Source organism: Tachysurus fulvidraco, chromosome 1, assembly GCF_022655615.1.
Source record: "Tachysurus fulvidraco isolate hzauxx_2018 chromosome 1, HZAU_PFXX_2.0, whole genome shotgun sequence".
Lineage (NCBI taxonomy): Eukaryota > Metazoa > Chordata > Actinopteri > Siluriformes > Bagridae > Tachysurus > Tachysurus fulvidraco.
Genome location: NC_062518.1, coordinates 38,099,919 through 38,127,855, shown reverse-complemented (window position 1 = coordinate 38,127,855; position 27,937 = coordinate 38,099,919). Strand labels below are relative to the sequence as shown.

The following is a 27,937-nucleotide window of genomic DNA, read 5'->3' as shown; positions in this document are numbered from 1 at the left end:
TTATATAGTTTATACTTTTTATTTATCTACCTCCTTTTGGTTATATTTTTATCCTTAATTTCATTCCTTTTTATGCTAGAATAATAACGGACAGACATAAAAAGCATTTCACTGCATGTCGTACTCTGTATGTATGTGTTTATGACAAATTAAAATTTGACTTGATTTCGACTGTATGTATGATTGGTTCTAGCTGTGATTTGTTGCATTGTAAAATTGCAACACAGATAGGGAACATACAGACCCTTCTGTCCAATTCTGTTCTTTTTTTTGCCTAAATCACCACAAGAGGGGAATTTATTTTGCAATAGGAGAAATAACACCCTATTTTAATTATGATTTGAGATTTAACTCCTTATGTACACACTAATGCAAATAGCTTGTCAAAAAATTAACGATGTAATTATGCTGAAATTTGAAATGGAACAAAACATATGTTATTTATCAGGTTAAAATCAAGAGCTAAAATTACAGCATTATCAACATATACTGTACAGTATACTCTATCTGATGAACATGAAACTAATCAAATCATGGCTTATTGTTTATTATCCAGGGAACTGTCAGTTTTAATCAGCGACTCCTGTGCTGATGCCCCTTGTGCTTTAGAGATGCGCACACACTGCAGCTCCTGCCCAAACTTTTTCTCCATCAGCAGTTGTCTGCGCTGCTTCTGCAGGAGCTGATCGTGGTGGCGCAGAGTTTGAGCTCTTTGGATAAGCTGCTGCAGTTCCTCATGCAGACGATGATTCTCCTCAAACACCTGCTGTATGTAAGACAGCAGAGAGACAGATGCTTCCTGAAAGAGAGAGAGAGAGAGATTCATTATCTATCTATCTATCTATCTATCTATCTATCTATCTATCTATCTATCTATCTATCTATCTATCTATCTATCTATCTATCTATCTATCTATCTATCTATCTATCTCAAGTCAAGTCAAGAAGCTTTTGTTGTCATTTCAACCATATCTAGCAGTACACAGTGAAATGAGACAATGTTTCTCCAGGACGATGGTGCTACTTAAAAAAAGACAGAGCTAAGGACGTAGTAAGTAATCCTAGCCACATAAAGTGTGTCTGTGCAACCTGGTGCAAACAGTGCAAGACAAGAAAAAAAGGTCAGTACAGGATAAAAGACAATGCAAACAAATAATACAAGCAAAGACAATACACAAAAACACTGCCCACTTGTATATACTGTATATTTAATCAATATTATGTGTGCAGAAATACTAGAATGAACACATTAGTATTATAGCAGCAGTTACCTGAGGTATTGTAAAGTATTTTGCAAGACACTAAAATGTGGGACAGCATGTGCAAAGAATGCAAAGGACTGCTCAGAATGCTCTCAGAATGGTCCCTCTGTAAAATGTAGTCAGGCTGGGGGGAGGAAGATGGGCTTTTCTCAGCCGTCATAAGAAGTAGAGACACTACTAAGCTTTCTTGCTGATGGAGCTGGTGTTAAGTGACCAGGTGAAGTTCTCTGCTACTGTAGATGAACACCAAGAAATTTGGTGCTCTTCATGATCTCTACAGATGATCCATTGATGTTCAGCAGAGAGTGGACACTCTAAAGTCAACAAATATCTCTTTAGTTTTATCAACATTCAGAGACAGGTTGTTGGCTCTACCAGGCAGCTAGCTGTTGCACCTCCTCTCTGTATGCTGACTCATCGTTCCTGCTGATGACATCGGCAAACTTGATGATATGATTTGATGATTGTTTTGAACTAAAGTCTATGAACAGCATTTGTACATAAGTGTCTTTATTGTCCGGGTGGGCTAGGGCTAAATGAAGGGCCGTGGCAATGGCATCATCTGTGGAGCGATTTGGACGATACACAAACTGCAGGTGGTTCAGTGAGAGTGGTAACTAGATTTTGATGTGCCTCATGATGAGCTTCTCGAAGCACTTTATTACAATGGATGTGAGTCCAACGGGATGATAGTCATTGAGGCAGGACACTGTACACTTCTTTGGTATGGGGATGATGGTGGTTGTCTTGAGGCACGTAGGATCAACAGCACTGCTCAGGGAAATGTTGAAGATGACCGTGAAGACATCCGCTAGCTGTTCTGCGCATTCTCTGTGTCCCCAGCGCACGCACCTTAGCAGTCATCCACAGCTTCTTGTAGAGCTTCTTGCTTCTTGCAGCTTGTTTTCCCCTCTCGTTGCAAAGTCCACATACTGATGGAATTTAGGCAGCACTGATTTGAGATTTGCATGAATGAAAACTCCTCCAATTATAAACAGTCCATCGGGGTGAACATTCTGCAGATCACTAATAGCCCCATGGAGTTCACCTAGAGCCTCTTTAGCATTAGCGCTGGGGGGATGTACAATCCGACACTGAAAACCGTGGTAAATTCCCGTCATAAATGAAATGACCTGCCTTTAACAGTCACAAACTCCACTAACGATGAGTAGTTGCTAGAAACAAGCACAGAGTTCTTGCACCATTTCTTGTTGATGTAAACACACTCCATCTAGGTGAATGGCGGCATCCAGAGCTGTGTCACTGAGCCAAGTCTCTGTGAAAACAGAGACGCAGCAGTTTCTAAACTCTCGCTGTGTAGTCCAATCGAGTCAGATGTAGTCTAGATTATTGTCCAGGGAGCAATCATTTGAAAGTAGAATGGACAGGAGAGCCGGCCAGCTAGGGTTTGTATTTAACCTAGCACGGACGCAAAGCCTTTCCAACACATCATTGTGCAGGTTGGTTGTTGCACGATTTCTGTATTGTATTAAGTTCTGGCAGTTGTATACATGAACGTCGTTGTATACTCTCTCTTTAAAAATAAATAGCGCCATACTGTATCCGGAGTGGCTGCTGTGTGCTACTGCCACGCCGCCGTCTTGGATTCTCTGTTCTGGTTCTGACCTGTGCCTGTTAGTTGTCTTTAAGATTTGATTCCCCTTTTCTGTCAGTGTGTGCATATCATTGAAGATCATTTTCTGTACTGTATATATTTATCACTATACATATTGTTCACACAGTTCACCTTTAATAAGACTGCCTGCCATTTATTCTTTCTGGGGGTTGGTTCTTTGGTTCTGTTTCTGTTTTGTGTGTTAGGGTGTTAGTCATGTTTGACTCTTTTTTTTGTTGATTTTCCAAAAATATTAACCTCTTTTGTTATTATTTTTTCCTTCCGATGTCACACTGTTGTGTATATTGCTTGTTTTACAATATACCAATACTTTTTTGTGGTAACACTTTTGTGTGCCTGACCCTAGACTGGGTCATAAAAATATATAGCTGTACACCCACCTTGTTAGCTTTGAGTGTGTACTCCCGCACTGTAACTTTAGATGCTGCCTTGTGCTGCTCCTTCTCTATGAAGCTGTTCGCTTTCAGAGTATTAAGAGTTTCAGAGTAACGGCAGTGTGCAGATACCACCTCCTGCTCCAACTCAGCTATACGATCCAACTGCTGCTGCCGCAGACTCTACAACACACACAGACACACACACAGACACACACACACACACACACACACACACACACACACACACACACACACACACACACACACACACACACACACACACACATACACAAAATAGCCTTTGCATAGACAAAAAAATATAATTTTTTTTGCAATAGACATGTCTATAAAATTAGTCAGTAAAATCATAAAATCAGTTATGTTCACTAGTAAATGCGAGAAGTTTATTTACATTTATTTATTTACTACATTTTACAATAACACACAATGTACAAACATAAATCATAAAAACACATGAAGTTAAACAGACACATAGTTAACTATTAATGGCCTACACAGTTTTTAAAAGTAACTTTTAAATTTACACACAAAAGGGATTTCATAGCTACCTTCATATCCCCAAGCTCAGCTGATTCAAGTTTCAGCTGAGCCAACTCACTCTCCTTCTCCAAAATCTTGTTTTTCAGGGCTTAATACAAACACACACATAAACATTATTTAAATACACTTGTTTTTCTTTTTGAAGCAAAATATATATTACATGTTAATTGAACTTAGTTAAAATTCAAAATAAAAACATACAGTTCATTCCTATTGTTTTCTCTTCAAAAGCATGTCACTAAAATGTTAGATGTGGGCTTGAATGTCTGAAAGCTGGTATTAGACTGTAAAGGAGTTCTCATATGGCAACAAGATTGATAGTCATGTAAAGATCCCTCATTAACTGGATGTTGGTGATTCGTATCATATTGTACTATACTGTAGCAATAGGATCTTTATTCTGATAGCTGCCAGGCTAAAACCACAACATTATAAGAAAACTTCAAATTTCATAAATGTTCTGAAGTATCTATCTATCTATCTATCTATCTATCTATCTATCTATCTATCTATCTATCTATCTATCTATCTATCTATCTATCTATCTATCTATCTATCTATCTATCTATCTACTGTATGATTAGTATGGTATCATCCTTGCAGTCATTTTAGAATGTAATCTTCCTCCTTATTACACACACATGCATACACATATGACCACACACACACACACACAAACTAATACACACCATTGACCTGCTCATTATGTTTCTCCACCATCTCCTCTCTCTTTTTATTGAGCTCTTCCAGCTTCTCTTGCCTCAGATCACTCAGACCAACACTCTCATCTTGGTGCTTCTGTGTTAGCTTTGACATATATGATAAGCACTCTTGCTGCAGTGAAGAGAGAGGTGAAGAGAGAGGTCAATCATTGCACTATTACAATACTATAATTACTAAACACAGTGACATGGATCTTTCTCAATGGATTTGATCTAACCCAGCAAAGATTCAAGTTTCTTTAATAATAAATAAAACATAATCTTACCAAATCCTGTTTATGTGGTTTAGCTTTCTAAAGAAAATATTTATGGAATACTGAAATTAATATTTAATAAAGCTTAATACCTCAAAGCATTTAGTGTTTTACTGCTTTAAAAATATATTCAGATGATTTTTCCAAACACATCTTAAAATCACATGTTAAAAAGCTGTTCCACTTATAAAATCTTTAAAAGCTTTCAAAGTTTGTTTCGAAAAAATTTTACATTTAGACTTATAGACAAAATGAGAAAATCAAAACGTATGTCTTTTTAGGTCTGTCTGCCTTCTTTCTTTAATATCCTGATATTAAATATTATATTATATACTTATACTTTGTCTTTTACTTTCGAGTTTTCCCATTAGGGGAAATCTATGTTTCTGTTTCCACCTAGCTCTATTCTCAGCATCCTCTACTCTCGCACCAATTAACTTCATGTCCTCTTTCAACACATCCATATATCTCCTCTTTGGTCTTCCTCTTGACCTCTTACCTGGCATCTCCATCTCCAACTTCCTTCTAGCAACATAACCATCTCCCTCCTCTGTACATGTCCAAACATCTCAATCTAGCCTCTCTGACCTTGTCCCCAAAACAGCCAACCTGAGCTGTCCCTCAGATGTGCTCATTCCCAATCCATCCTCGTCACTCCTAAAGAGAACCTCAACATCCTCATCTCTGCTACTTCCATCTCTGCTTCTAGTCTTTTCCTCACTGCTACAGTCTCTAACCCAACAGCATACAGTAGCTGGCCTCACTACTGTCTTGTACACCTTTTCTTTGATTCTTGCTGACACTCTTCTGTCACACATAACACTCCTGACATTTTTCTCCACTCACTCCAACCTGCCTGTACTGCCCTCTTCACCTCTTTTCCACACTCCCCATCACACTGGATGGTTGACCCCAAATACTTGCAACTCCTGCATGTCTTGACCTCAGCCCCCTCTAACCTCACTGTTCTACTTCCCTCCCTCTCCTTCTACAACTGACATTCATTCCTCTTCTTTCCAAAGCAGACCTCCACCTTTCCAGATGTTACAGAATTTATTTGGATATTGGCATGATGTGTAGCCTTTGAGAATATTCTGGTCTACTTCACTTTCTCAGTCAGGTCTTATTTAAGTGATTAATTGATTGCGAACAGGTGTGGCAGTAACCAGGCCTGGGTGTGGCTAGAGAAATTAAACTCAGGCATTATAAACCACAGTTATGTTTTAACGGGGGTGGGGTGGGGGGGCAAACACTTTTTCACACAGGGCCATGTGGGTTTGGATTTTGTTTTCCCTTAATAATAAAAACCTTCATTTTAAATCTGCATGTTGTGTTTACTTGTGTTATCTTTGACTAATAATTAAATTTGTTTCAATTAAATTAAATTAAATTTGTTTCACCTTAAACATTAAGGTGTGACAAACATCCAAAAAAATTTAAAAAATCAGGAAGGGGCAAACACTCAACCTTTTGAAACTATATACAATTGCAAAAAACTTGAAACTGAAATAAATAAATGAATATATACAGTACAACAGTGTCAGGCAGGCAGGGTCATACAGGGCAGGCAATAACACAGAAACCAGAAACCAGAGTCAAACCAGGCAGAAATGGAACAAGGCAGGATGAAGTGTGTATAGTGTGCTGACAAACAGATACAATTGCATTAGTATTGTTGTTAAGACCTTTTTAGATCATGTGCCAGCCCAAAGGGATAATAGGCAATTTCAAAAGTGCAGCAGTAACTTTATCCCAAGTGTCCAGAGTTGGCTTTGTGCTTTATGGATGACAGCCAATGATTTACATTAATTAACATTTACAGCATTTGGCAGATGCCCTTATCCAGAGCGACGTACATAAGTGCTTAAATCTCTATCATTGGATACATTAATGCTGGTTCACTAGATTAAGGCACCATGAGTTTAAAACATTGTTCAAAGATACAATGAAAAAGTTTCAAAGTTTTTTTTTATTATTATTATAAATGCAAAAGATAGGGAAAGAAGTGCTAGTCGAAGTGTTTCCTGAATAAGTAGGTCTTCAACCGCCGTTTGAAAATAGCTGTCTGGACCCCTAAGGGAAGTTCATTCCACCACCTTGGTGCCAGAACAGAGGAGAGTCTTGTAGTATACTTGCCTCTTACCCTGAGACATGGTGGAACCAGTCGAGCAGTGCTTGTAGATCGGAAGGTGTGGGGTGCAGTGTGAGAAATGATAATGGCTTTAAGGTAAGAGGGAGCTGGTCCATTTTTGGCTTTGTAGGCCAGCATCAGTGTTTTGAGTCGGAAGCCAGTGGAGGGATTGCAGCAGCGGGGTGGTATGTGAGAACTTTGGCAAGTTGAACACAAGCTGTGCAGCTGCATTTTGGGTCATTTGCAGAGGACAAATTGCATTCATAGGTAGACCTGCCAGCAGTGCATTGCAGTAATCCAGTCTTGAAATGACAAGAGACTGAACAAGTACCTGAGCAGCCTGTGTGGACAAAAATGGCCGAATCCTTCTAATGTTGTAGAGAAGAAAGCGACATGACCGAGTCACATTAGCAACATGAGATGAAAAGGACAGTTGATTGTCCATGGTTACCCCAAGGTTGCGAGCTGTGGCTGAAGGGGAGATCAGATCGTTGTGCAGGAATATAGCAAGATCATGACCTGGGGAGGAATCACCTGGGATGAACAGCAGTGCAGGAAGCAAACCACTCCCAAGCTGATCCGCAAATCCCAAGACTCCTGAGGGTGGACAAGAGAATCTTGTGGTTGACCATATCAAACGCTGCTGAAAGGTCAAGGAGAATAAGGACAGATGACAGTTTGGCTAATCTAGCAGCATGTAGTTTCTCAGAGACATCCAAAAGGGCTGTCTCTGTGGAATGAGCTGCTTTGAAGACAGACTGGTTGGGATCTTGGAGGTTGTTCTGTGAGAGATAGACAGAAAGTTGAATATAGACAATGTGTTCAAGAATTTTTGAAAGAAATGATCCCTCTATAAGAACAATATCTCTGAAATAATTATACCATTTTTTGAAGGGGGCTCAGGTGAAAACCAAGAATGCATAATTGTCTTTTTGCAGCAGTTAATCCTTCAAATATAACTTTTTAGAAGCCAAATTAGTGCTGAATGATGAAGATTAGAGACATGAAAGATATAAAGCAATTAATTTTGCTTAATTTTAGCAGCTAGAAGACTGCTTGAACTTTTACTTTGACAATGGTAAGTCACTCTAGTACAGTGGATTGAAAATTCTTCTTTAAATTTTAATAGGTTGTTTAATTCAATGCTAAGAGAGATGCCTGTTTTTAATCAGAGAACCAATGCTTTTAATCTGATTCCAATACCTGAATTTCACTTTCTAATTGTGTAATTCTCTAATCGTGTAATTTTCAAATGAGAAGCAAATAAAATAGATTCCTCCATAATAAAGAATTTGGTTGTTTCCCAAAGTATTTAGGGGAAGATGCTAACTCTAAATTAATTTCTAGAAAAGATCTGAGATTGTGATTCAATTGCTTCAGGAACTCTGAATTCTGAAGTAACGATGTATTAAAGCGCCATCTATGTGTGCGTTTGCCAGGATCTGTGCAATCTCAAAAGTGTACATCACAGGAGCATGATTTGAAATAATAGTAGGAAGAATGTCTACAAATAAGATTAAATAATTTTTTTGAGGCTGGAATATGTCTCGTGTAAAAAAAAAAAAAAAAATACAGTTCACTAATTCACTTAAAAATAAGTCATTTTTTGTGTATTTTATGTAAATTAGTGTCACTAATTAAATTGGTAATTAAAATTAAAATGGTAACTACATTATTATTAGTAACTAAATTTTTAAAGTACCTGATATTTACTAGTTTTGATTAGAACCGAGGTTGATTAACAGATTTACGCAAATATATATATATATATATATATATATATATATATATATATATATATATATATATATATATATATATATATGTGTAATATAAAATTTATTTAATTAAATTAATGGACATTTTGGGTCTTGTGGCACATGTGAGGGTGTAAAATTAGAATTTTAAAAATTATACACCTGGCCAAAAAAATCATTCCTTTTGCTGAAACACAGATGGGGAAACTAAGCCAGCCAGAGACGATCGGCCCTATACACCTATACACTCACTATGCAAGTTGCATAAGGCCCTGCAAATTATGAAAGGCCCCGCCTCCCCCTGCCTCATTTTACAGTGCGTGTTAATGTTTACTGTGTAGATGACAATATAAAGCGGAGCTATCCATCTCACCAGGAAAAGAGAAAAAAGAAACAAAATGAGAGTGAATGTGAGAACAGCAATCAGGTAAACTTGTGTTTTCTTTCAAGTTTGATGTCAGCAAGAGCAAATAACAGTGAAGTTAAGTTGATGTGATTCTGTCTCTAGTCTCTATCTGACTAGCTAAATTAGCTGTGCAGTGCTGCCAGACACAAAAAGGACTGACACGAAGACTTATAGCAAGATTACAGATTCCAAAATGGTCAAATACCGAGTATATATTATAAAATATTCCATTCAATAAAGATTTGTTTATACAGTACCTCATTCAATTCTGTATTGTTTTACTCTTTGACCAAGAGATGGAGCAAACTTTTTTAAAAGGAGGGAGGTTTGTAGTGGGAGCAGTGGGGTGTCAAGTGTCAATGTGTGGCAAATGGTTTACATGGCTCATGGGTCAGGTAGGAGGGCCCCTTAGCAAAATTTTGCTTAGGGCCCCAGGCAGGTCAGGATCGGCTCTGAAGACAGCTAATGGATGAAAGCGTCCCGAAGTGTCCAGAAGTGTTAAAAAAAAAAAAAGTCTTCATCTGGCCGTCTTTGTATTTATTTTTCGTTGTTATCATCTTTGGGCAGTTTTCAGGGATTCAGACATTTTCAGGGATACTTTAATGAAAAAATATTCTGGATTAATTTCTGAATGTAAGTATATTATCCCAGATTTTTTAAGCTATTTAGTAGAACAAACTTTTCCAGCTGGTCAGATGGACAGTAATGATAATTACTGTAAGCTCTCTGCTTCCCTCTAGCGCACAAGTAGTAAACACGTGAACGTGCTGATATCAAAATACACTTTTTTATCAAAATGTCTTTCAAGTGTCATGTCAGTGTCATGTCTTTTTTTAAATATTGATTTAGTTTACATTTAAAAAATATTTAAAATGCCACTGACAAGAGAAGAATATATTAAAATCATTCTCATGTGTGTATCATGATCCAGCAGTCACTGTTACCACCATGGACTTTAACAGGAAACATGGCATCCACATCTCATAAGACACTGATGCCAAATACCATATTATCCAATATGTCCAGTATTTATAGACACTTTTGGGACACCCTGTGCACCATAAAGAGGTGTTAAACCATAAACAAATCAACAATAGCACATCTCATAATTAAAGCAGATGCTGATCCTTTACTGCTCTAAGCAACAACCTCATGTGATCCTCTTCATTTCTACTTCCCTATAATTACTTTACCACACTGCTCCTACTCAATATAGTCTACACCATTCCCTACAACACACACCAATCATACACTAAAGTAGATCATTATTTGTGACCATGTGACACTATAGCAGCATGCCTTACTTGCAAAGTGCTTATTTTATTTTTGTAACATAATATTTTTTGTAATGACTCTCAAAATGCATTTTTTGTATCACAAAATGAAATCGTCATGAAGTGTTACCTCATGCAATGATGTCGTTTGTAATCTAAAGTTGTAACCAAACCTGAAGTTTGAAGTTGTAACCAAACCTGAATATCTTTCAACCACAAAAGCCTTTTTTTCACCTTTTTATCCACAAATAAGTTGTCCATTCAGCATACAAACAACCCCAAAATATCAGTGAATTAAACAACATTTTGAAACTAACATGATTTTTGCTTTCTTTTTTGTAGACAAAAGACTTGTTTTTGTCATTAAGTAACACATTCATTATTTACAATTCAATTCTGCATGTACTATAAGGCAGTGTGTGTGTGTGTGTGTGTGTGTGTGTGTGTGTGTGTGTGTGTGTGTGTGTGTGTGTGTGTGTGTGTGTGTTCGTGCGTGCGTGCGTGCGTGCGTGTGTGTGTGTGTGTGTGTGTGTGTGTGTGTGTGTGTTCGTGCGTGTGTGCGTGCGTGCGTGCGTGCGTGTGTGTGTGCTCACAGTCTCCATGCGTATCCGGTCGACCTCATTTTGAAGAAGCAAATTGTCACATCGTCTGGAGTTGAATTGAGTTAAATTTTCAAAACCCCAATAAAGCAGTATTTAATTTGTAGTGTGTGTGTGTGTGTGTGTGTGTGTGTGTGTGTGTGTGTGTGTGTGTGTGTGTGTGTGTGTGTGTTCAGTAAGGATACAGTTGTTCTACCGTCCTCCTTAGATTATTGCGTGTTTCGGTCAGAGACTCTAACCTGAGAATCACAAAACAAACCAGATGCTGTTAGACATATAAAAACATATATGTTTAACAATATATGGGACGCGACACTCTTACTGTCTCTGTAACTGTGCTTCTCTTTCTGCTCTCTTTTCCATGTCTTTTTCTTTCTCAGAGCCTCCCGGCTCTTTGCTTTGTTTCTTCTTTTTCGGAGCCATTTTGGGCAATCCCAGAACAGAGCAGTTTTTCTGGAGCAGTGATGATAAAGACGGAACATGTACTTGTTATTGTTTGGTGACTTTGCGCGTTCTCCTCTGACACTTTGTTACCAAGCAACACATATCTCATGGAAACACAGAGCTCGTTAGTAAACACTGGGCAAGCAACAATACTTTTTATATCATATTTCCTATCTGTGGGTATTAAACTTGTATAAAACTTTCTTTGCTGTAATGTACTCTTAATAAGATGCAATTTATTTCTTTTTTCTTTCTTTTTTTTTTTTGTTTACTTAAGGCACTGTTTTCTACCATATTCCCTTATATTAGTAGCATTAGGACAATTCCTGCATTATAATTTCCACCATTATATATTTGTATGATGAATACAAAAAGCAGCATTTATTAAATATTGACTGATTAAGGAAAGATACACACACATTGGACCTTAGCCTATCATAGCTCGTCCAAAAGATCCGAGTCATTTGAATCGATTCCTTAGTGTATCATAAGAGAATGGACCACACAGCCACAGTGAGCTTCATAAACTCATAAAACTGAACCTTTCTACTATATTTAGTATGACCATCTTCCCAGAACGCAAACAACACTTGTGATAAATATAATTTATGATACGAATGAGGCATTTGGCTTATAAACAACAGTAAAACCATTATTTTTTTTAGATGAGTCGACTCGATTCGTTTAACCAAAAGATTCATTCGTAAGACCGAGTCATTCACAAGCGACACATAGTTACAGTCAGAGAAACAGACGAGCACTATCGGGAATATAATCTTCACTTTACTCACATCTTTTCCCACAAGGTGATGTATATCTGAAGAATCGGGACAGAGTTCAGTATTTCTACGGCTCTTTGGACACTGAGAGGTTAAACTGGGCTTCACTGAACTGAAGCATCCATCGGCTGTTTAGCTGCTACCTGAGAAGAGGATGGAGAGATGGAGGCAACACAAGAGCCGTAGTGTTCGCTGATCACACCAGCTTTTCCTTTCGTTTTCCAGCCACAATCACAGCGATGGAGGGGAAAGACGAGTTTCTGTGTGGGGTTGTTGAAGGTAAGCATCGCGTCCTTAACATCCCCTAAACCGAGTGTATTTATGTAGTGAATGAAATCCTATCTAACGCTGCACGGATCATCACTTTTGCACGATATGCTAGTCTACTGTGATATTTACCGTTCAGACAAAAGAAATATAGCAGAGTGCATTGGTTTTGCTCAGGTTTCGCCCATCATATTAAATCAGGTTTCTTTTATAGAGTAGTAGAACAGCTGATTCATTTCATGCAGCCTTATAAATAGCCACATTCAGAGTGAGAGTGAATAGAGGTTCTTCAAATACACACACACACACACACACACACACACACACACACACACACACACACACACACACACACACACACACACACACACACAGAGGGAAGAACCTTTTCTTCCACCTTCTTTCATTCAGAACATGTATCCTTAACATTTAGCAAAATAAACATTTCCATTTGCTTATTTAGCATATGCCATTTTAATTTTTTATTCATTGATTTATAATTTAAACAGGATGTAACTACACAGTTGAGGGTTATTGCCTTTTTAGGTCTTTTAATTATTTAAATAAAAGCTGCAGTTTTTGCTTAAAAAAAGTTGTCCTCGTGGGGATCACTTAAATATCACCCCAAGGTCAAAGCTTTCAGATATTTCTTTGTTCCCCACCAAGTTATAGTAGAAACATGCCCACACAGCCACCACCTCTCCTTCTCTCTCTCTCTCTCTCTCTCTCTCTCTCTCTCTCTCTCTCTCTCTCTCTCTCTCTCTCTCTCTCTCTCTCTCTCTCTCTCTCTCTCTCTCTCTCTCTCACACACACACACACACACACACACACACACACACACACACACACACACACACACACACACACACACACACACACTTTAATTGGCTCAGCTTGTGTCTGTAAGTCCATGTCATATTATTGGCCAGTTTAATCTTTTGCCCAGCAGGGAAAATGTCAGTCTGGAGGTGTATATGTGTGTCTCCTCTGTTTGTTGACCCACTTCTGTCTTGCAGCAGCACACAACCCATTACACTTTGCTTATGGCTAAACAGACATCTGAACAGCAGGCACTGAACATGCATACCAAACAAGCATGCTACCCACATACAGTAGATATTTATGGAGACAGTCGTTATAACAAGCTTAACAAGCTGCACATTCATGCTAGAGCCCTGTTTAAGTTTCTCAAGTTAACATGTGATGAACAAATTTGCAGTAGTTTTGCTATGAATGTGCCTTCATAATGATTTGATTACTCTTCAGGGCTATACATTTTTACTTCAGAATTAAGCTTCATTCCCTGGGCATGGTGGCCTTATTGGTTATATAGCATTTTAGGCTTTCACCTCCTGGGTTGTTTCCATTCCTGTATCCACCCTGAGTACCTGTACATGTTCATCCCATGCCCCAGTCTAAAGACATGCATTTTAGGCTGATTGGCATCTCTAAATTGTTTGCTGTATGTGTGTGGTTGTAACATATACTCTGGCTTATAATGGATGGAAGAAGTAAAACACTGACATTGGGAGTTTAGATGTAAACAAACAACTGAATTATACCTGCAATAGTGAAGGTACCTTCTTTTGTACATCTGTAGTGTTTTTTGCCTTTTACACTTTATGTGAATGTATTCATGCACACATTTGTGATACTGTACATGGATCTAATGTGTACCCCCCTCTTTCAGGTTTCTATGGGCGGCCCTGGTCCATGGAGCAGAGAAAAGTGTTGTTTCAGTGGTGAGTATGCTGGTCACACACTCAAAACATAACAAAGCCAGATAGAGTTAAAGGGCAATTGCTGGTGAAAAAAAAATCAGATCTCTATTTAGAAATTCCATTTCTTGCATAAGCTGTGACTGAATTGCACAGTTTTTTGGCCGAATGGCCTTTGCAGTAGGAGCAGCTGAGCACAGACTGGTGCTGGCAAGGCTCCATTGAGTTGCAGTTTCACAGGCCCGAGTGCCTTTACCATCATCCCTCAGAGAAAAAGAGTGACGCAGACTGGCTCCATTATCCCTGGGCGAAGTGGGAATCGATAAAGTGATGATTACTGTGGTGATGTAAGGCGTTAGATGAGAACTAGAGTGACTGGAGAGAGAGAGAGAGAGAGAGAGAGAGAGAGAGAGAGAGAGAGAGGAAGTGAGGAAGTGAGAATGAATTACATGTATATAGATGAATGAGAACCTGAGAGTAAGGAAAACCAAGTCAGAGCTAGTGAGAAGGACAGACATGTCTGTATGTCTTTTTCTGTATGGGTCAAGTGTAACAGTAGAAAAGATTGGTTAGCACTTCTGTCTCTCTATACATTACATGAAAGACTATTTATACATTTTATACTATAAAAAGATTTTTTAATGTAACACTACTGTTTTGTTGGTAGTTTGTTAGAAAACCTACTGTATATTTAATGCAATGCATATTATATCTAACATAAAAATGTCTTGAAGCATCGTGATTTTAAAAGTTGATATATAAGTACATAAAGTATCCACTACAGTCTTCATAATCCAAACTTAAATATAACTCAGTTTAGAAAAGTCATTTCTAGTTTCTCTGTAGCTTAGTAACTTTCTAGTCATGGATCTCCTTCCTACTCTAAATAAAAAAATCATCTAAAAAAACTATTTCCTTATTAAACCCTATTGTCTCCTTTTTGCCACCTATACATTAGCAGCAGTGCAAATGAGAACTGTGTCCATAAAGTGCTGTTACTACTCTAATTAGTTTTCAACTTCCATTGTGTGCATTATTTTCATGTCTCTGAAATGTTTTTGTTTCATGTTTCACTCTGTCTGTAACATTAGGGTAGCAGTGGGATAAGTGTGTGTTTGTAGTTTGTGATAAAAGAGCACAAATGAGCAGGACACCATCTGGACAGGAAGAGAGGAGAAGAGAGAACATTCTACCCACACAGAAAAAAACAGAGAGAAACAGTTAGGATGAGAGAAAGGGAACTGGCCCAAGTTCTGTGCTGGAAGAAAGGATTAATAGTAAATGAGTGAGAGAGACAGAGAAAGATTTTGAAGCAGGCAGGTGACAAGATGTACCCAGTTGAGCCTAGTGAGTTCCTGCTGGGTTGGGCTAGAGAGTGATAGAACTGACAGCTGGAGAAATCCAAATGAGTGAGTGAGAGAAAGGCAGGAAAGGCTTTGTTTTTAAACCTGACCCAGTGGTTGGTGTTATGTGCAATAGCAAAGAGCGGCAGGCTTCACATATCTGGCTCAAGGGCAACCCTCAGGGGGTGCTTTAATATTTTAGACATCCAACTCCAGCTCAACTTCAATATATGTGGGGCATCTGCCTTTTTGCTTCTTATTATAGTCACACACATACTCACACAGACTTACACACACACACACACACACACACACACACACACACACACACACACACACACACACACACACACACACACACACACACACACACACACACACACACACACACACATATAAGATCTCTTATAAGATCTCTTATAATACATCATGTGATATGTTTTGTTCACTTATTCATGATGATATATATCCACATGTTCACCCTGAGTCTGCATGGGTAATCCCCAGAAACATTCCAGCCAGTGGCCTTGCTAGTCAGCCCAGGTGTGTGTGTGCTGCTCTGTGATAAGCCGGAGTCCCAGTCAACACACCCAGTGTTCCTGTAATAAACTTTGGATCCATTGTGGCTCTGATCAGGCTCTGAAGCTGTATGAGTGAATGCATATTTCCGGAGACAGAACTTATTAACCCAGAGATATTTGTCTATTGAATACTCATCCAGAGTCATATCAGTATCTAGTGTAACAAAAAATCTTTGAAACTGACCCTTGGTGGATCCATTTAATGCATTAAATATCATTCCAGAGCTATAAATACGAAATCTGAACTTGTATTGACCTGCATAGTGTCTCTTTGCATGGACAAGATCAGCCTCACTGAAATAGTGTGATTAATTGGTCATGTGACCTGTCAGACAATAAGGCAAACAAAGGTAAAATATTTCCCTTATATATCATACCTGTAAAAATTTAGCAGTAGTGTTATGGATGTTTCAGCACACAGACAAACTGTGATAATGATTCAGACTCAATCTGCTCCATTATTGATAATGAAGTAAAGTGTTGCATTTCTCCCACGGCCTCTCATGCTGTTTGTGGCATATCCGTTTTATGTGCTTTAAGTGCCCCATTCTTAATGCACACTCAGTTCAAGGGTTTTGACTGAGGAGGTTCTTTATACAGGACAAGAACGAAAGAGGCTTTAGCATTCAAAGTCAATTGCAATTTCATATACAAACTATTCAAACTGTGCATGAAGAAAGTGAGATGCACACCTCCTTTAAGGCTCGCTTAGAAAATTTTGATCTGAAGCCTGATATAAACAAATTATCCTGATCCATTTGATGATAATATTGCAAAGCTAAGTTTTTTATTAAGTATCTTTTTTCCAGAATTGACTAAAAGCCTAGAAACATATTGTTGTATAAATAATGCTTTAAAATATATCAAGCAGCTTTTGTTATGTTAGTATGTATAGTACTTGTGGTTCTTATACTTTCTTTGTAAAAACATGTTGCTAAATTGTATACACTATTATGGTCCATGTTAAAAAAAAAAAAACAGCACTGAATTAGAATCAGCATTTTTAAAATAAATGTTTTATTACAAATGACTTAAACAATGAGTAGAAGAAGATTTACACATTATAATAACCGCTAATAATTGGGCATCTTGAAAATATAGTAGTAATAATTTGTCCTTTGTTCTTCTTTGTGTTAGGCCGTATGTATCACTAAAGACAGATTTTTCTTTTTTTAATCTTTCTGTTTTACACTAAGGATGCAAAGATGGGGTTTGAACACCTATTTGTACGGTCCTAAAGATGACCTGAAACATCGGTTGCTGTGGAGAGAGGTGTACTCCACAGAGGAGGAAGGTATAGGACTGTTTTACATGTGGCATTTATTTATTTAGTCATGGCCTCCTTTCGTTTTTAACTCTTGCTCTCTCTGTACATCTCTGCAGCCCAGCTGAAAGCACTGGTGCATGAAGCTGAGTCGAGTGGGTTGAAGTTTGTGTACGCGTTGTCTCCTGGTCAGGACATCGTCTTCTCTAGCTCCTCTGACCTCACACTGCTCAAGCGTAAACTTCGACAGGTATTTGGAATTCATACATAAACATACACAGTTTCATGACTGCAAACCAGTCTATTTTGCATGGGAGAAATGACTGCAGGAAATGGTAATTATTATTAGCTTCCAGCTCCTTAACTGCACACATAACGACACTCCTCCATACACCCACAAAGACCTACTTTATCGTTTAGCTTACCACTGGCCTATTGGGGTTAAAAAAATCTCCAAATTAGCTCAGTCCCTTAAGTGAAACAAAAGCCTGCTCTACTTTCTCTTCTTCTTTTTTTGTCCTCATTACTAGGTGGCAGATCTGGGCTGCCAGGCGTTTGCTATTCTGTTTGATGACATCGACCACTCTATGTGTCAAGCTGATACTGAGGCTTTCTCCTCATTCGCTCATGCTCAGGTTTCTGTGACCAATGAGATCTTCCGTTTCCTGGGAAAGCCACCTGTCTTCCTGTTCTGCCCCACTGGTAGGTCATTGTCCATGTTTATTATTAGCAGGTCACCATTTCTTACTATGCTTAATATGCACAGTTAGGGATCGCAAACCAAAATGTTAGTACCCCGATTGAATTCTTGTGTCTCTTTATCATTGCATATAATTTCTCAAAATTAATGAGTTCACTAACATCATGGGCATAATTTTCCTCACAACACTAGTGTTAACAGTAAATGATATGAATAGTAGCAACAATGTTGTGGTATATCTGAGGTCTGATTTATACTACTTGCCGTTCCCATATGGGAATAGAGACAGAGACAGCAAGTACCATTGTACTCTCATGGGGATGTGCTAGACTAGTGGTTAAGGTGTTGGACTACCAATCAGAAGGTTGTGAGTTTGATTCCCGTATCCAACAGGCTTCCACTGCTGGGCCCCGGAGCAAGGTCATTAAAGCTCAGCTGTATAAAGTGAGATAAAATGTAAGTTGTGCTGCATAAGGGTGTCTGCTAAATGCTGGAAATGGAAATGTACTCCCATACCAATGGTAGACTTTTGTACTGTTTAAGAGAAAAGCAAATATATCCAGCTAGGATCTCTCTCTCCCCTTTACTCTCTGTGTAGAGTACTGCAGCTCGCTCTGCTCTCCCACCGTTTCCAAGTCTCCATATCTGCTGACAGTGGGAGAAGATCTGTTGCCTGGCATCTCAGTCATTTGGACTGGTGAGCATGCTAATATATTTAGCTATAAATATCAATTTATAAACTATAAACAATATTCCATTTCCAAATTGACCATTTTTGACCATTGTCACTGTGAATGCATTACAGTTTTATTTTTCTATCCAATAGGAAGCAAGGTGATCTCTCGAGAGCTAAGTATTGATTCGCTGAAGGAGGTGCAGTCAGTGTTACAGCGCCCTCCCTTGGTGTGGGACAATCTGCACGCTAATGATTACGATTCACGTCGTGTCTTCCTGGGGCCTTTCAAGGGTCGTCCACCTGGCCTTCAAGCTCATCTCAGGGGTCTGCTGCTAAACCCTAACTGTGAATTTGAAGCAAACTATATCCCTCTACACACACTTGGGACATGGCACAAAGCAGGGAAGGAGAAGAGAGAAGGTGAGAGGAAGGGTATGCATATTATAATTATGGATTGAAAATAACAATAAGAATGATAGGGAAAGAAACGAAAAATGGAGAGGAAAATATAAGTGACAGAAGGAAGGGTGGTGAAAAGATTGTGTGGGAGATGGAGGATTCGATTTTATGGGAGAAGTGATGGTGGGTTAAGTGGGCCACGGCACCCAATGAATCACTGAGGGATGATGAGAAATGTGTGTGGTTGTCTGTTTTCTCAAAGAAAGAGAGTATGAGAGGGAAAGAGTTGGAATGGACCAAAGGCTCACTCACACAATATGATGAACTCAAAGACATTAATGCACATTCATTCACACACTGTGTTTCTACTCACTATCTCTGTTGCTCTGATTAAATAGCGTATATGTGGGATGTAAAGGATAATGACTATTGGAGACTACCAGCTTCGGTGTCAGAGATGCTAGACCTTATTGGATTTGATTAAATTGCATTGTACAGTCATCTATTGATCTGTTTCTCTTTCCTATTGAACAAATAAATGCCATGCCATGGACAAAAGAAGTTATGAAATAAAGAGCACTGCTATGATAACCAATATAGACAAGAATTAAATAAATCTAGGGTTAGATTTGTATAATAAACTAAGCTGTGTATGTGTGTAGGTAAAGAGTATCAGTACTGTCCGGAGCGAGCTCTTTCTGCTGCGCTGAAAGACTGGATGAGTGAACTGAACCAACCACTACAGCCTGGTATTTTATACACACCACTTATCCATTAGATACAAACACACAACTCATTTTTGTGTTACATATTACAGATTTAGCTGGTTTTACTTATTTAGGCAAAACACACATATTACATGTTAGATGTCATTTTTATACCAGTATTTGTAATAAGACAGGTTTTTAACATAACAGATTTAATTCTCAGATACACTGCAATTTAGCATGTCGTACATAGCTGCATGACTACATGCATACAAATCTTTTTCATTTAAAATGTCAGAAATTCCAGATTTTATGAAAAAAATCTATACTTTAAGCAATTGCTGTCATAAATTACAGTAAATGTGATGTGCCATAGGCCATTTTGCAGCATGCTAAACACCCAATTAAACACATGTAAACCTTTTAAAATGGTAAAAGCATATTACAGTATAATTGCCTGTAATAACATAATAAAAAATATATTTTTATGTCTAATGAAATGTAAAAAAAAAGTGCATAATTCAAAATCCATGAAAATACAGCGAGGAATCATTTTATCCAAAATATTTAGGATACACATGCTTCAATAGGCAATTCAAGAGACGTTTGTATTTGTATTATTTCTGTGAATTCAATTTTAAAATCACTGGAGATGGTCGCATCTCTTTTGTATTTTATTCTGTTAGTATATAATTTAATGGCTAAAAATGAATGGAATAAAAAAAATAAATAAATTCTGCATCCAGGAAAGTATCTTGGATAAAGTGTGTAAAATTAGACATACAAGCAATTCTGATTTCTTCATTTGTGACAACCTTTCTCCTCAGGACGGCAGAACAGGCCTACAGAGCACAAACCATCTTCTCTCTCCTCCAAACCTAAACCTCCTGAAAGCTTAGACAATCTGCATGGAGCCAAGTCTAAATCTCCATCTTCTGCTAGGGCTCAGGTTTCTTTTTCCACCTCTGTGCTGAAGGTCTCAGCTGAGAGTGAGAGTGAGGAGCGGGTCCCTGGAGGCCAAGGATGGGAAAAGGCATCAGGAAAAGGCCTGTGTGCTGGGAAGTCTCCACTTAGTGAGGCTCAAGTGCGACTGCTGGTGGGATTATACTACCTGCCACATGAGCATGGACCGCCTGCCCAGAGCCTGCTGCAGGCACTCACCTGGCTCAAAAACCACTGCCATTATGTCAGTGTCAACGGCAGCAGCAAGAAGATGCAACCACAGAAGGTCTCTATCTGTGATACAGAATGCTCTGTATGTGTGCAGGATACACTAGATGAGCCAAATATGTGTGGAAATGTTTGTGACTTCTGCATGTCCTTTGTACGTTTTCTTCTGTTGAAAGGCATCATAGGAAGAGAGCAATATTTTCCTCATATTGAATAATAAACGAGTGACAATCGTGCAGCAGCAGGAAGCATTGGTGTCTCAATATTCATAGGATAGTTTATATATTCCCAGATGCCCTGACAAGGATAAACAGTTGCTGAAAATTAGTATATAAATAAATCATTTAGTACGTGATGTGACAGTACTATAAAATAGCATTGGAAGACATTAAAACACACAAAGGTGACGAAAAGTTTAACCTTCTCCACTTTGCAGTCATTACTCAATCACTCACTCACTCACTCACTCACTCACTGTCTGTCAGACTTTCAGTGAAGTGACATACGGCTAAGTACGGTGACCCATACTCAGAATTTGTTCTCTGCATTTAACCCATCCTAAGTGCACACACACAGCAATGAACACACACACACCGTGAACACACACCCGGAGCAGTGGGCAGCCATTTATGCTGCGGCGCCCGGGGAGCAGTTGGGGGGGTCGGTGCCTTGTTCACGGGCACCTCAGTTGTGGCCGGCCCGAGACTCGAACCCACAACCTTCGGGTTACAAGTCAGACTAACCATTAGGCGACGACTGCCCCCATTCAGTAACAGATTGATATTGGTCAGGACCATGGTGGATTTGGAGCGTATCTTGAGAAAATTGGGAAAAAGCCCCAGATCCCAGCCCCCAATCCCAACCTTCTTCTGACAGACTGGTGAATAAGGATTTGTATAATCTCCTATAGTTTTCTTGGCCTTCATTTTCATATCGGAGCTATTATATTTTATATGCTAATAATTTATTAATACGTTGCAACTGTGTTCTTAATACCAAATCTCACTGAGTGCCAAATGTACTCAAATTAATTCCCTTTAAGGATTTATCATACAATTGCATTTTATGTGAGTATAAAGGTTTAGTGATTTTTGGGTGAAGGAATTAAAATGTGGAGTTTAGTTAAATGATAAAAAATAATAAAAACAGATTTTCAAAGAGTATAAAAGAAAAAAATATTGGACAGATACCAATATCAGCTGAGACTCAGTGTTTCAGTAGCTGTGTTGGTATTAAAATTGGGAAAAGTGGTATCTTCGATATCCTCTCTGGCTCTGTGCTCTGTCCCATTAATATTTAATTAATTTCAGGATTTTTTTAGAAAATATACTAAGTGTATTTTGGTTTATTTCCTTCTTATTTAAATTGTGTTTTGTGCTCAGATGGAGGAGTGGCGAGTGCGAGCTGGGCAGTTTCAGGTTGCATGTGATGAGATTGCGGTTCTGCATGGCAGCGTGGTGAACAGCGTCAACAGAGCTGTGCTCTATGACCTTTATCCCTATGTCTGGGACCTGAGAAACACATTGCTTGTAGCCAAGGCCTTCATCAGCTGGCTGGGTAAGTTGAGACAATCTATATGGAAGTGTTGGTTTATATCTGCAGTGTTTTGAACTGTACTGATACATCTGTCTATCTCTTTTCTCTTCAGAGGGTCGGGTAATAAGTGAAAGTTCTCCACTGGGTTCCTGGAAGAACTGTTTTCATTGTGAGTATCTCGTTCCAGTCTATGCCATAGTGTGCATGCGTGTGATTGTATGTGCTGTGAGACTGAGTGGCTTCTACCCAACAGGGTGTGGAGCCTCATCAGGGGCAGAGCTTCTCGGTATGGAGGCGGAGCCCTGGGTTATTAAAGGTGGGCTGTCAGGGGAAGTGCAGGTATGGATGACACTGAGAATTTAATATATCATGACTCATGCAATATATTCCTCTTCATTTCTCACACTTCCTCTCTCCATCTGGTGTGTGCTGAAGATGCTTCTTCCTGTAGGCACCAGCAGTGAGTTGTTCAGTCACCCCCCTCCTCTCTTCCCCACCTCTCGTCTCTATAACATACGGCCCTTCCAGCACAAAGACAAGGTGAGATATACACTGTACAGCCAAGGCCGGTTGGTGCCTTGTTGTTTTTTTTTTTTTTTTTGGTGATACAAAATTGTGTCGTAAATTTACAAATTCTTAACCCATAACACACTCAATATCCCTCATTCACAGCCTATTCAGCCTCACATTTCTAAACTTAAAAAGCCAAACACAGTAGTTTGTATTTTAGGGCCTTTTTACACCTGGTCACTTCATGTGTTTTCTCTGATCCGATAGTTATCTGATTTGTTAAAACTGTTCCATTTACATTAGGCCACATAAATGCGTCTTGGCGAATCGGATATCAGTCAGATCATTCTACTCCCTCCCAATATGCAAATATATTTTACCTCATTTCCAAGGTAATTGAAATGGAACACGCTTTGGTGTGCGTTTGCTACAAAAAACAGCATTTACTGTTTTCTGCATTTTCACTGGCGGCAGCAATGCATTTTAAGACCCAACGAGACCCCTGGGTGAAAGATCGGAGCCAGCGCTGGTGGGAAAACATATTTGTTTATGGCGTGATGCACGACTCGTGAGTCACCTGCGAGTGACGTACTTCCGTTTGGGAGGAGTATAGCGCTGACGTATGTGGCTTGAACCACATGCATTTACACCTGTCCAGTTTCATCTGAAATGCGTCCCAGACCACCTCCTGGTCTTTTTACGATCGGATAGCTATCGGATCACAGAAAACGCATGAAGTGACCAGGTGTAAAAATTCAGTAAACACTGATATTTTTGAATGATCTTATACCAACTAAACTAAATTAACATTTGTGAGTATGTTTGTGCACTTTTATCCTGGGTGCTGTTAGGTGGAGCTGTACCATATGGTGTGTCAGCTTTATCAGAAAACCAGAGGTACTCAGGATGTGACTGTGCTTCATCCAGACTTCATCGGTGACAGGTTACATTTGTATGCAAACTTCACAGACGTAGCTTCATACAAGCTTCACAGAATTGTCTCTTTCCTTATACTGCCATAACAATAATTCATAACACAGGTACATCTTAGACCTTTAAAGGATTATTTATGTATGTGTTTGTGTATGTGTTTAGGTGTTTGGGTGCATCTCTGGCCCTGTGTCCAGAGTACGGCTTTGTTCTGGAGGACGAACTTGGTGTGTGTGGGTGTGTTGCTGGCATTCTGGATGTACGCTCATTTGTCAAGAGGTGCCAGGCCACCTGGCTGCCTGCTATGAGAGACAAATACCCCACACGTACATATCTCGCAAATGGACACGCTGCTCAAAAGGTCAGAGTTCAAACTAGAAGAGATAAACCTCACAGTATAATAGTGTGATCAGTTTTTCTTCAAGCAAATTTACTATTTTAAGATCTCAAACATATTTGCAAGTTATTAGTGGTATTCATGACTGTATTTCTGGTTAAACATTCGGAGTACAATCACGGTTAAGACATGTCACAAACAAGAATACTGACAGAATACAAGAATTTGCACACTAAAAATTCACAAAATTAATTTCTCCCTGCAATCACAGGAGGCGCTGTTGAGCATGCATGAGGAGCAGGATTACCCAGACTCCCTGCTTTACCACTTCCCATCTCAGGTCCGGCTTGATGCTCTGCCTGAACTGGTGGACTGCAGTGTCAGCAGAAGCCTTCTCACGGCCCTGCTCACAGCACTCAAAGCTAACGGTAGGAAACAGGTGTTGTTTGTTCTTGGGCAAGTGACTACATGTTAATTAATGTGTGTTTTCCTTGCAAAGGAACTGGCCAAAATAATAATTTCCTGCATCAGACAGGTCTGAGGCTTGACCAGTGGGAAACAACCATTAAATTTTTAAACAACACAAATGAACAGGAGCAATATGGCTAATGGTAATAGTAATAAAACCTCCTATGAACAGTTACACAGCCGTCTAGCATGTCATTGTCATCTCCTATGTACTGTATGAAGTCACAGAGCTAAAGGACTTAATATTTTTTGTAAACTCCTAAATCCAAATATAGACATTTAAAATCAGCTTGATGATTAAAAACCCAACAAAGTAGAAGATTGAGGTTTGAGAAAGAAAAAAACACTCTTGATAGATGATGATGTGTTGTGCCCCCCCCCCCCACCCCCCCACCCCCCTCTCTCTCTGCAGGTTCCCAGGGTGTGTTTTGTGAAGTGCAGCCCACAGACCGGCTAAGGCAGGAGTTCCTCACTAAGCTAGGTTTTCTGGAGATTGTGAGGGGAGAGGCTTGCTCCACAGAAGGACTAACCCTAGGCAGGCTGCTCTAAAGCCTTAACTATCTTACAAACAATAACGATAATGATTATATTATTGATGGATTTTTTTTTTGGGCACAGATACACGTTAAACAGCCCTTCGGTTTAAGTAAAGGCGTCAAGTTCAAGGATTGTAATACATCTTTCAACACGTCCTCATCCACTTTCCCTTTGAAGTTTCATATACTGTAGATATAACACATCACATACACATCAAGGGCCATTATAATACTTTGTTATCTCAAGAGCTGTTAGTAAAATCACCCTTTGTGGAGAGCTAGATATTACCCAGAATATCTAACATCAGAACATAAAGCAATAAAATTATATTTCCCAAATGTAAAATTTACTAAATTGAAATTGAAATACTTCATCTAGAGTTGACAGCTGATTGAACTGTATTACTGCTCTCGGCTGGCTGTCTAGTAAATCTGTTCTCCACTATGCCCTCATTCCCTCCTTCTGCAAGTGGCCACTTGTGTCATGTAGATGATACACACTTCCCTGTAATGGAGGAAAGTCGATGAGGGCCTGTTGAAAGTACCATTTGAATACAGGGCTATTTTGGGGCTGATGAAGCACGTTGCCCAAAAACATGCTATTGACAGTCAACTGGCCACTGTGGCCTGGTTAGCATGATGCTAACTGCTCTATAATAGCCTTTAAATGATTAGCACTATTAGTGTTATGACTGGTGCATTCCTTAAAAGCGATGAATAAAACTTATTCGCAAATGATTAGTACCATTTAACATCTTTACAAGAGCTTTTTGTTTAAAACCTCACCATAGCGCTTAGAAGAAGAGTTCATTCAAAGAGGGTCTAAATCTAAGATATTTGTGTCAAGTATGAGGTCCATCATTGGCCTTTTGTTTTAGATCCATGTTCGTAAAGACCCTATTGGAAGTCAGGTGTGCAGTGGTCTGTACTTTTTTTTTTCTCATCTGGCCTGATGTCCATGTTTCGGTTTCTGTTAATGAGTAATGCTGACAATGACCCGTGTCTTGTGGTGTAGTCCAGTCTAAAGTATTTTTTTATCATGACTAATCTCAATAATACATATGTTAGTAGCATTCCAACATTCCTTACCTGTAACTGTAGAAAATGAAGAATTCACTAAGCAAAATTCTTCAAAATGAACCAAACTGATTGTGGACATACGGAAGACAATCTGACAACAGGTTTTGTCTGCCTCTGTCCTGCCAGTGAAGTCCACTCCATGTGAAGATAATCATTCATGGTGATTTTTTCCTGTAATACTGCAAAATATATTTAGGTCTACTATCATTAGCTGTATACACACAGGAACAGACCAAGAAAAATGCTCATGTATACACTGACTATATTCTTGACTACACCACAGACTGGGTATGGGTTTATTCCCTCCTTCCCTGATGGGAGGACTGATTCTATTTCTGTGCCTCTTCTTGTTCAGCAAACATGACCTGGAAACTCAGGCTACATTTTTTTTATTTCTGTATTTTTTAATATATGATAGTTTTTTGATCCGCTGTGTAACTTGGTCTGCACACCTGCATAAAGATTGTTCATGAATACTGCCATATAACTGCCATTGCCAACGCTATATCACACCTGATCAGCTTGATTCAATACAGCACATACTGTATCTTTCTGTTGTTTTATTCACTAAACCTGCACTCTACATGTCTTATAGCTTTAGTATTAATGCTCTGTAACTTGTTATGAGTGATAAGCTTCTGTAATTGCGTTTAGGAGCATAACGCACAGTGACTAGGCTACTGTAGATGGCGTTTGAAGGATAGCACTATTCTCACTATCATTCACTGTACTGTATACGCACACAATACACACAAACATGTTTGCTTAGCACTTAATTCTTATTCTGGAAACAGGTAGATGCTCAACTTATTTCAGACACACAAGTACAAAAATACACACACACACACACACGCACGCACACACACACACACACACACACACACCGCTTGCACAATAAGAATAGTCTCGGCTTACTTTCCTACAGGAATTAGCATGAAAAATTACTGAATGACATTGTAGGCTTTTTTAATACAGTACCTCCCCTTTTCTGTGCAGTATTCATCACTACACACACAGACACACACACACACACACACACACACACACACACACACACACACACACACACACACACACACACACACACACACACACACACAATTCAGCATATAAATATCTCTGTGAAGGAGAGCTTTTATCGCCTTCAACCCCCTTATCTGCATGCAGCAATATGCACCCTCTCATACACTACTTTACATTTTTTCACTCCTTATGGTTCTAGGTTGGCAGAAACAGTCAGGAAAATAGATTTTTTTTGTCTGACAATAGGTAATGTTTTGTTGGATATTTGCCCTTTATCATTATCTCATTTTAAGTCAATTATTATTTGCATGTCTGTATTTTTAAAATTGTGTTTCTGCTAACTTTTGCACTACTCTAGCTGGTTGGAATATAGGTTTGTTTAATAAAAAGCCCAGACTGGGCTGCTAAGGATATTTAATGTAGAATATTTTATGTTGAATGTTTTTAAAGACTATGTTTGATTTTATTTTGTATTGGAATGAAGTCTGTT

General features: G+C 38.9%; 2 protein-coding genes across 4 annotated transcripts; one reads left to right on the top strand and one right to left on the bottom strand.

The window, feature by feature from the left end:
* Positions 1 to 40: 40 nt before the first annotated feature.
* Positions 41 to 12,350, bottom strand: LOC113663202 (mRNA export factor GLE1-like). Of its 2 annotated transcripts, XM_027178414.2 has the most exons (8): positions 12,215 to 12,344; positions 11,302 to 11,432; positions 11,165 to 11,218; positions 10,974 to 11,028; positions 4,526 to 4,670; positions 3,845 to 3,924; positions 3,279 to 3,455; positions 41 to 799 (listed from the first exon to the last, which is right to left on the bottom strand). In XM_027178414.2, exons 2-8 carry the CDS (start codon positions 11,400 to 11,402, stop codon positions 539 to 541), a joined length of 873 nt encoding a protein of 290 aa, XP_027034215.2. In that variant the 5' UTR covers positions 11,403 to 11,432; positions 12,215 to 12,344; the 3' UTR covers positions 41 to 538. The 2 variants fall into 2 exon arrangements, with proteins under 2 accessions (XP_027034215.2, XP_047672270.1); XM_047816314.1 differs by lacking the exon at positions 11,302 to 11,432 and having other exon boundaries at positions 12,215 to 12,350.
* si:dkey-183c6.8 (protein O-GlcNAcase) lies at positions 12,351 to 27,510 on the top strand. Of its 2 annotated transcripts, none has more exons than XM_027178338.2 (17): positions 12,351 to 12,481; positions 14,160 to 14,211; positions 17,308 to 17,405; positions 17,495 to 17,625; positions 17,906 to 18,077; positions 18,674 to 18,772; positions 18,902 to 19,171; positions 19,813 to 19,899; positions 20,685 to 21,085; positions 22,410 to 22,584; positions 22,676 to 22,732; positions 22,817 to 22,902; positions 22,999 to 23,103; positions 23,925 to 24,016; positions 24,169 to 24,364; positions 24,612 to 24,768; positions 25,221 to 27,510. In XM_027178338.2, the coding sequence occupies exons 1-17, from the start codon at positions 12,442 to 12,444 to the stop codon at positions 25,355 to 25,357; spliced, it is 2,355 nt and encodes a 784-aa protein (XP_027034139.1). In that variant the 5' UTR covers positions 12,351 to 12,441; the 3' UTR covers positions 25,358 to 27,510. The 2 variants fall into 2 exon arrangements, with proteins under 2 accessions (XP_027034139.1, XP_027034138.1); XM_027178337.2 differs by having other exon boundaries at positions 23,925 to 24,025.
* Positions 27,511 to 27,937: the final 427 nt, after the last annotated feature.

Coding starts and splice junctions, on each gene's coding strand:
- si:dkey-183c6.8 (XM_027178337.2), top strand. CDS start 12,442: ATGGAGGGGAAAGACGAGTTTCTGTGTGGGGTTGTTGAAG. Junction 21,086..22,409: donor AGAAGATGCAACCACAGAAG/GTCTCTATCTGT, acceptor TTTTGTGCTCAG/ATGGAGGAGTGGCGAGTGCG. Junction 24,365..24,611: donor ATGGACACGCTGCTCAAAAG/GTCAGAGTTCAA, acceptor CTGCAATCACAG/GAGGCGCTGTTGAGCATGCA.
- LOC113663202 (XM_027178414.2), bottom strand. CDS start 11,402: ATGGCTCCGAAAAAGAAGAAACAAAGCAAAGAGCCGGGAGGCTCTGAG. Junction 4,671..10,973: donor ACCGGATACGCATGGAGACT/GTGAGCACACAC, acceptor TCTTCACTGCAG/CAAGAGTGCTTATCATATAT. Junction 800..3,278: donor ACACACTCAAAGCTAACAAG/GTGGGTGTACAG, acceptor TCTCTCTTTCAG/GAAGCATCTGTCTCTCTGCT.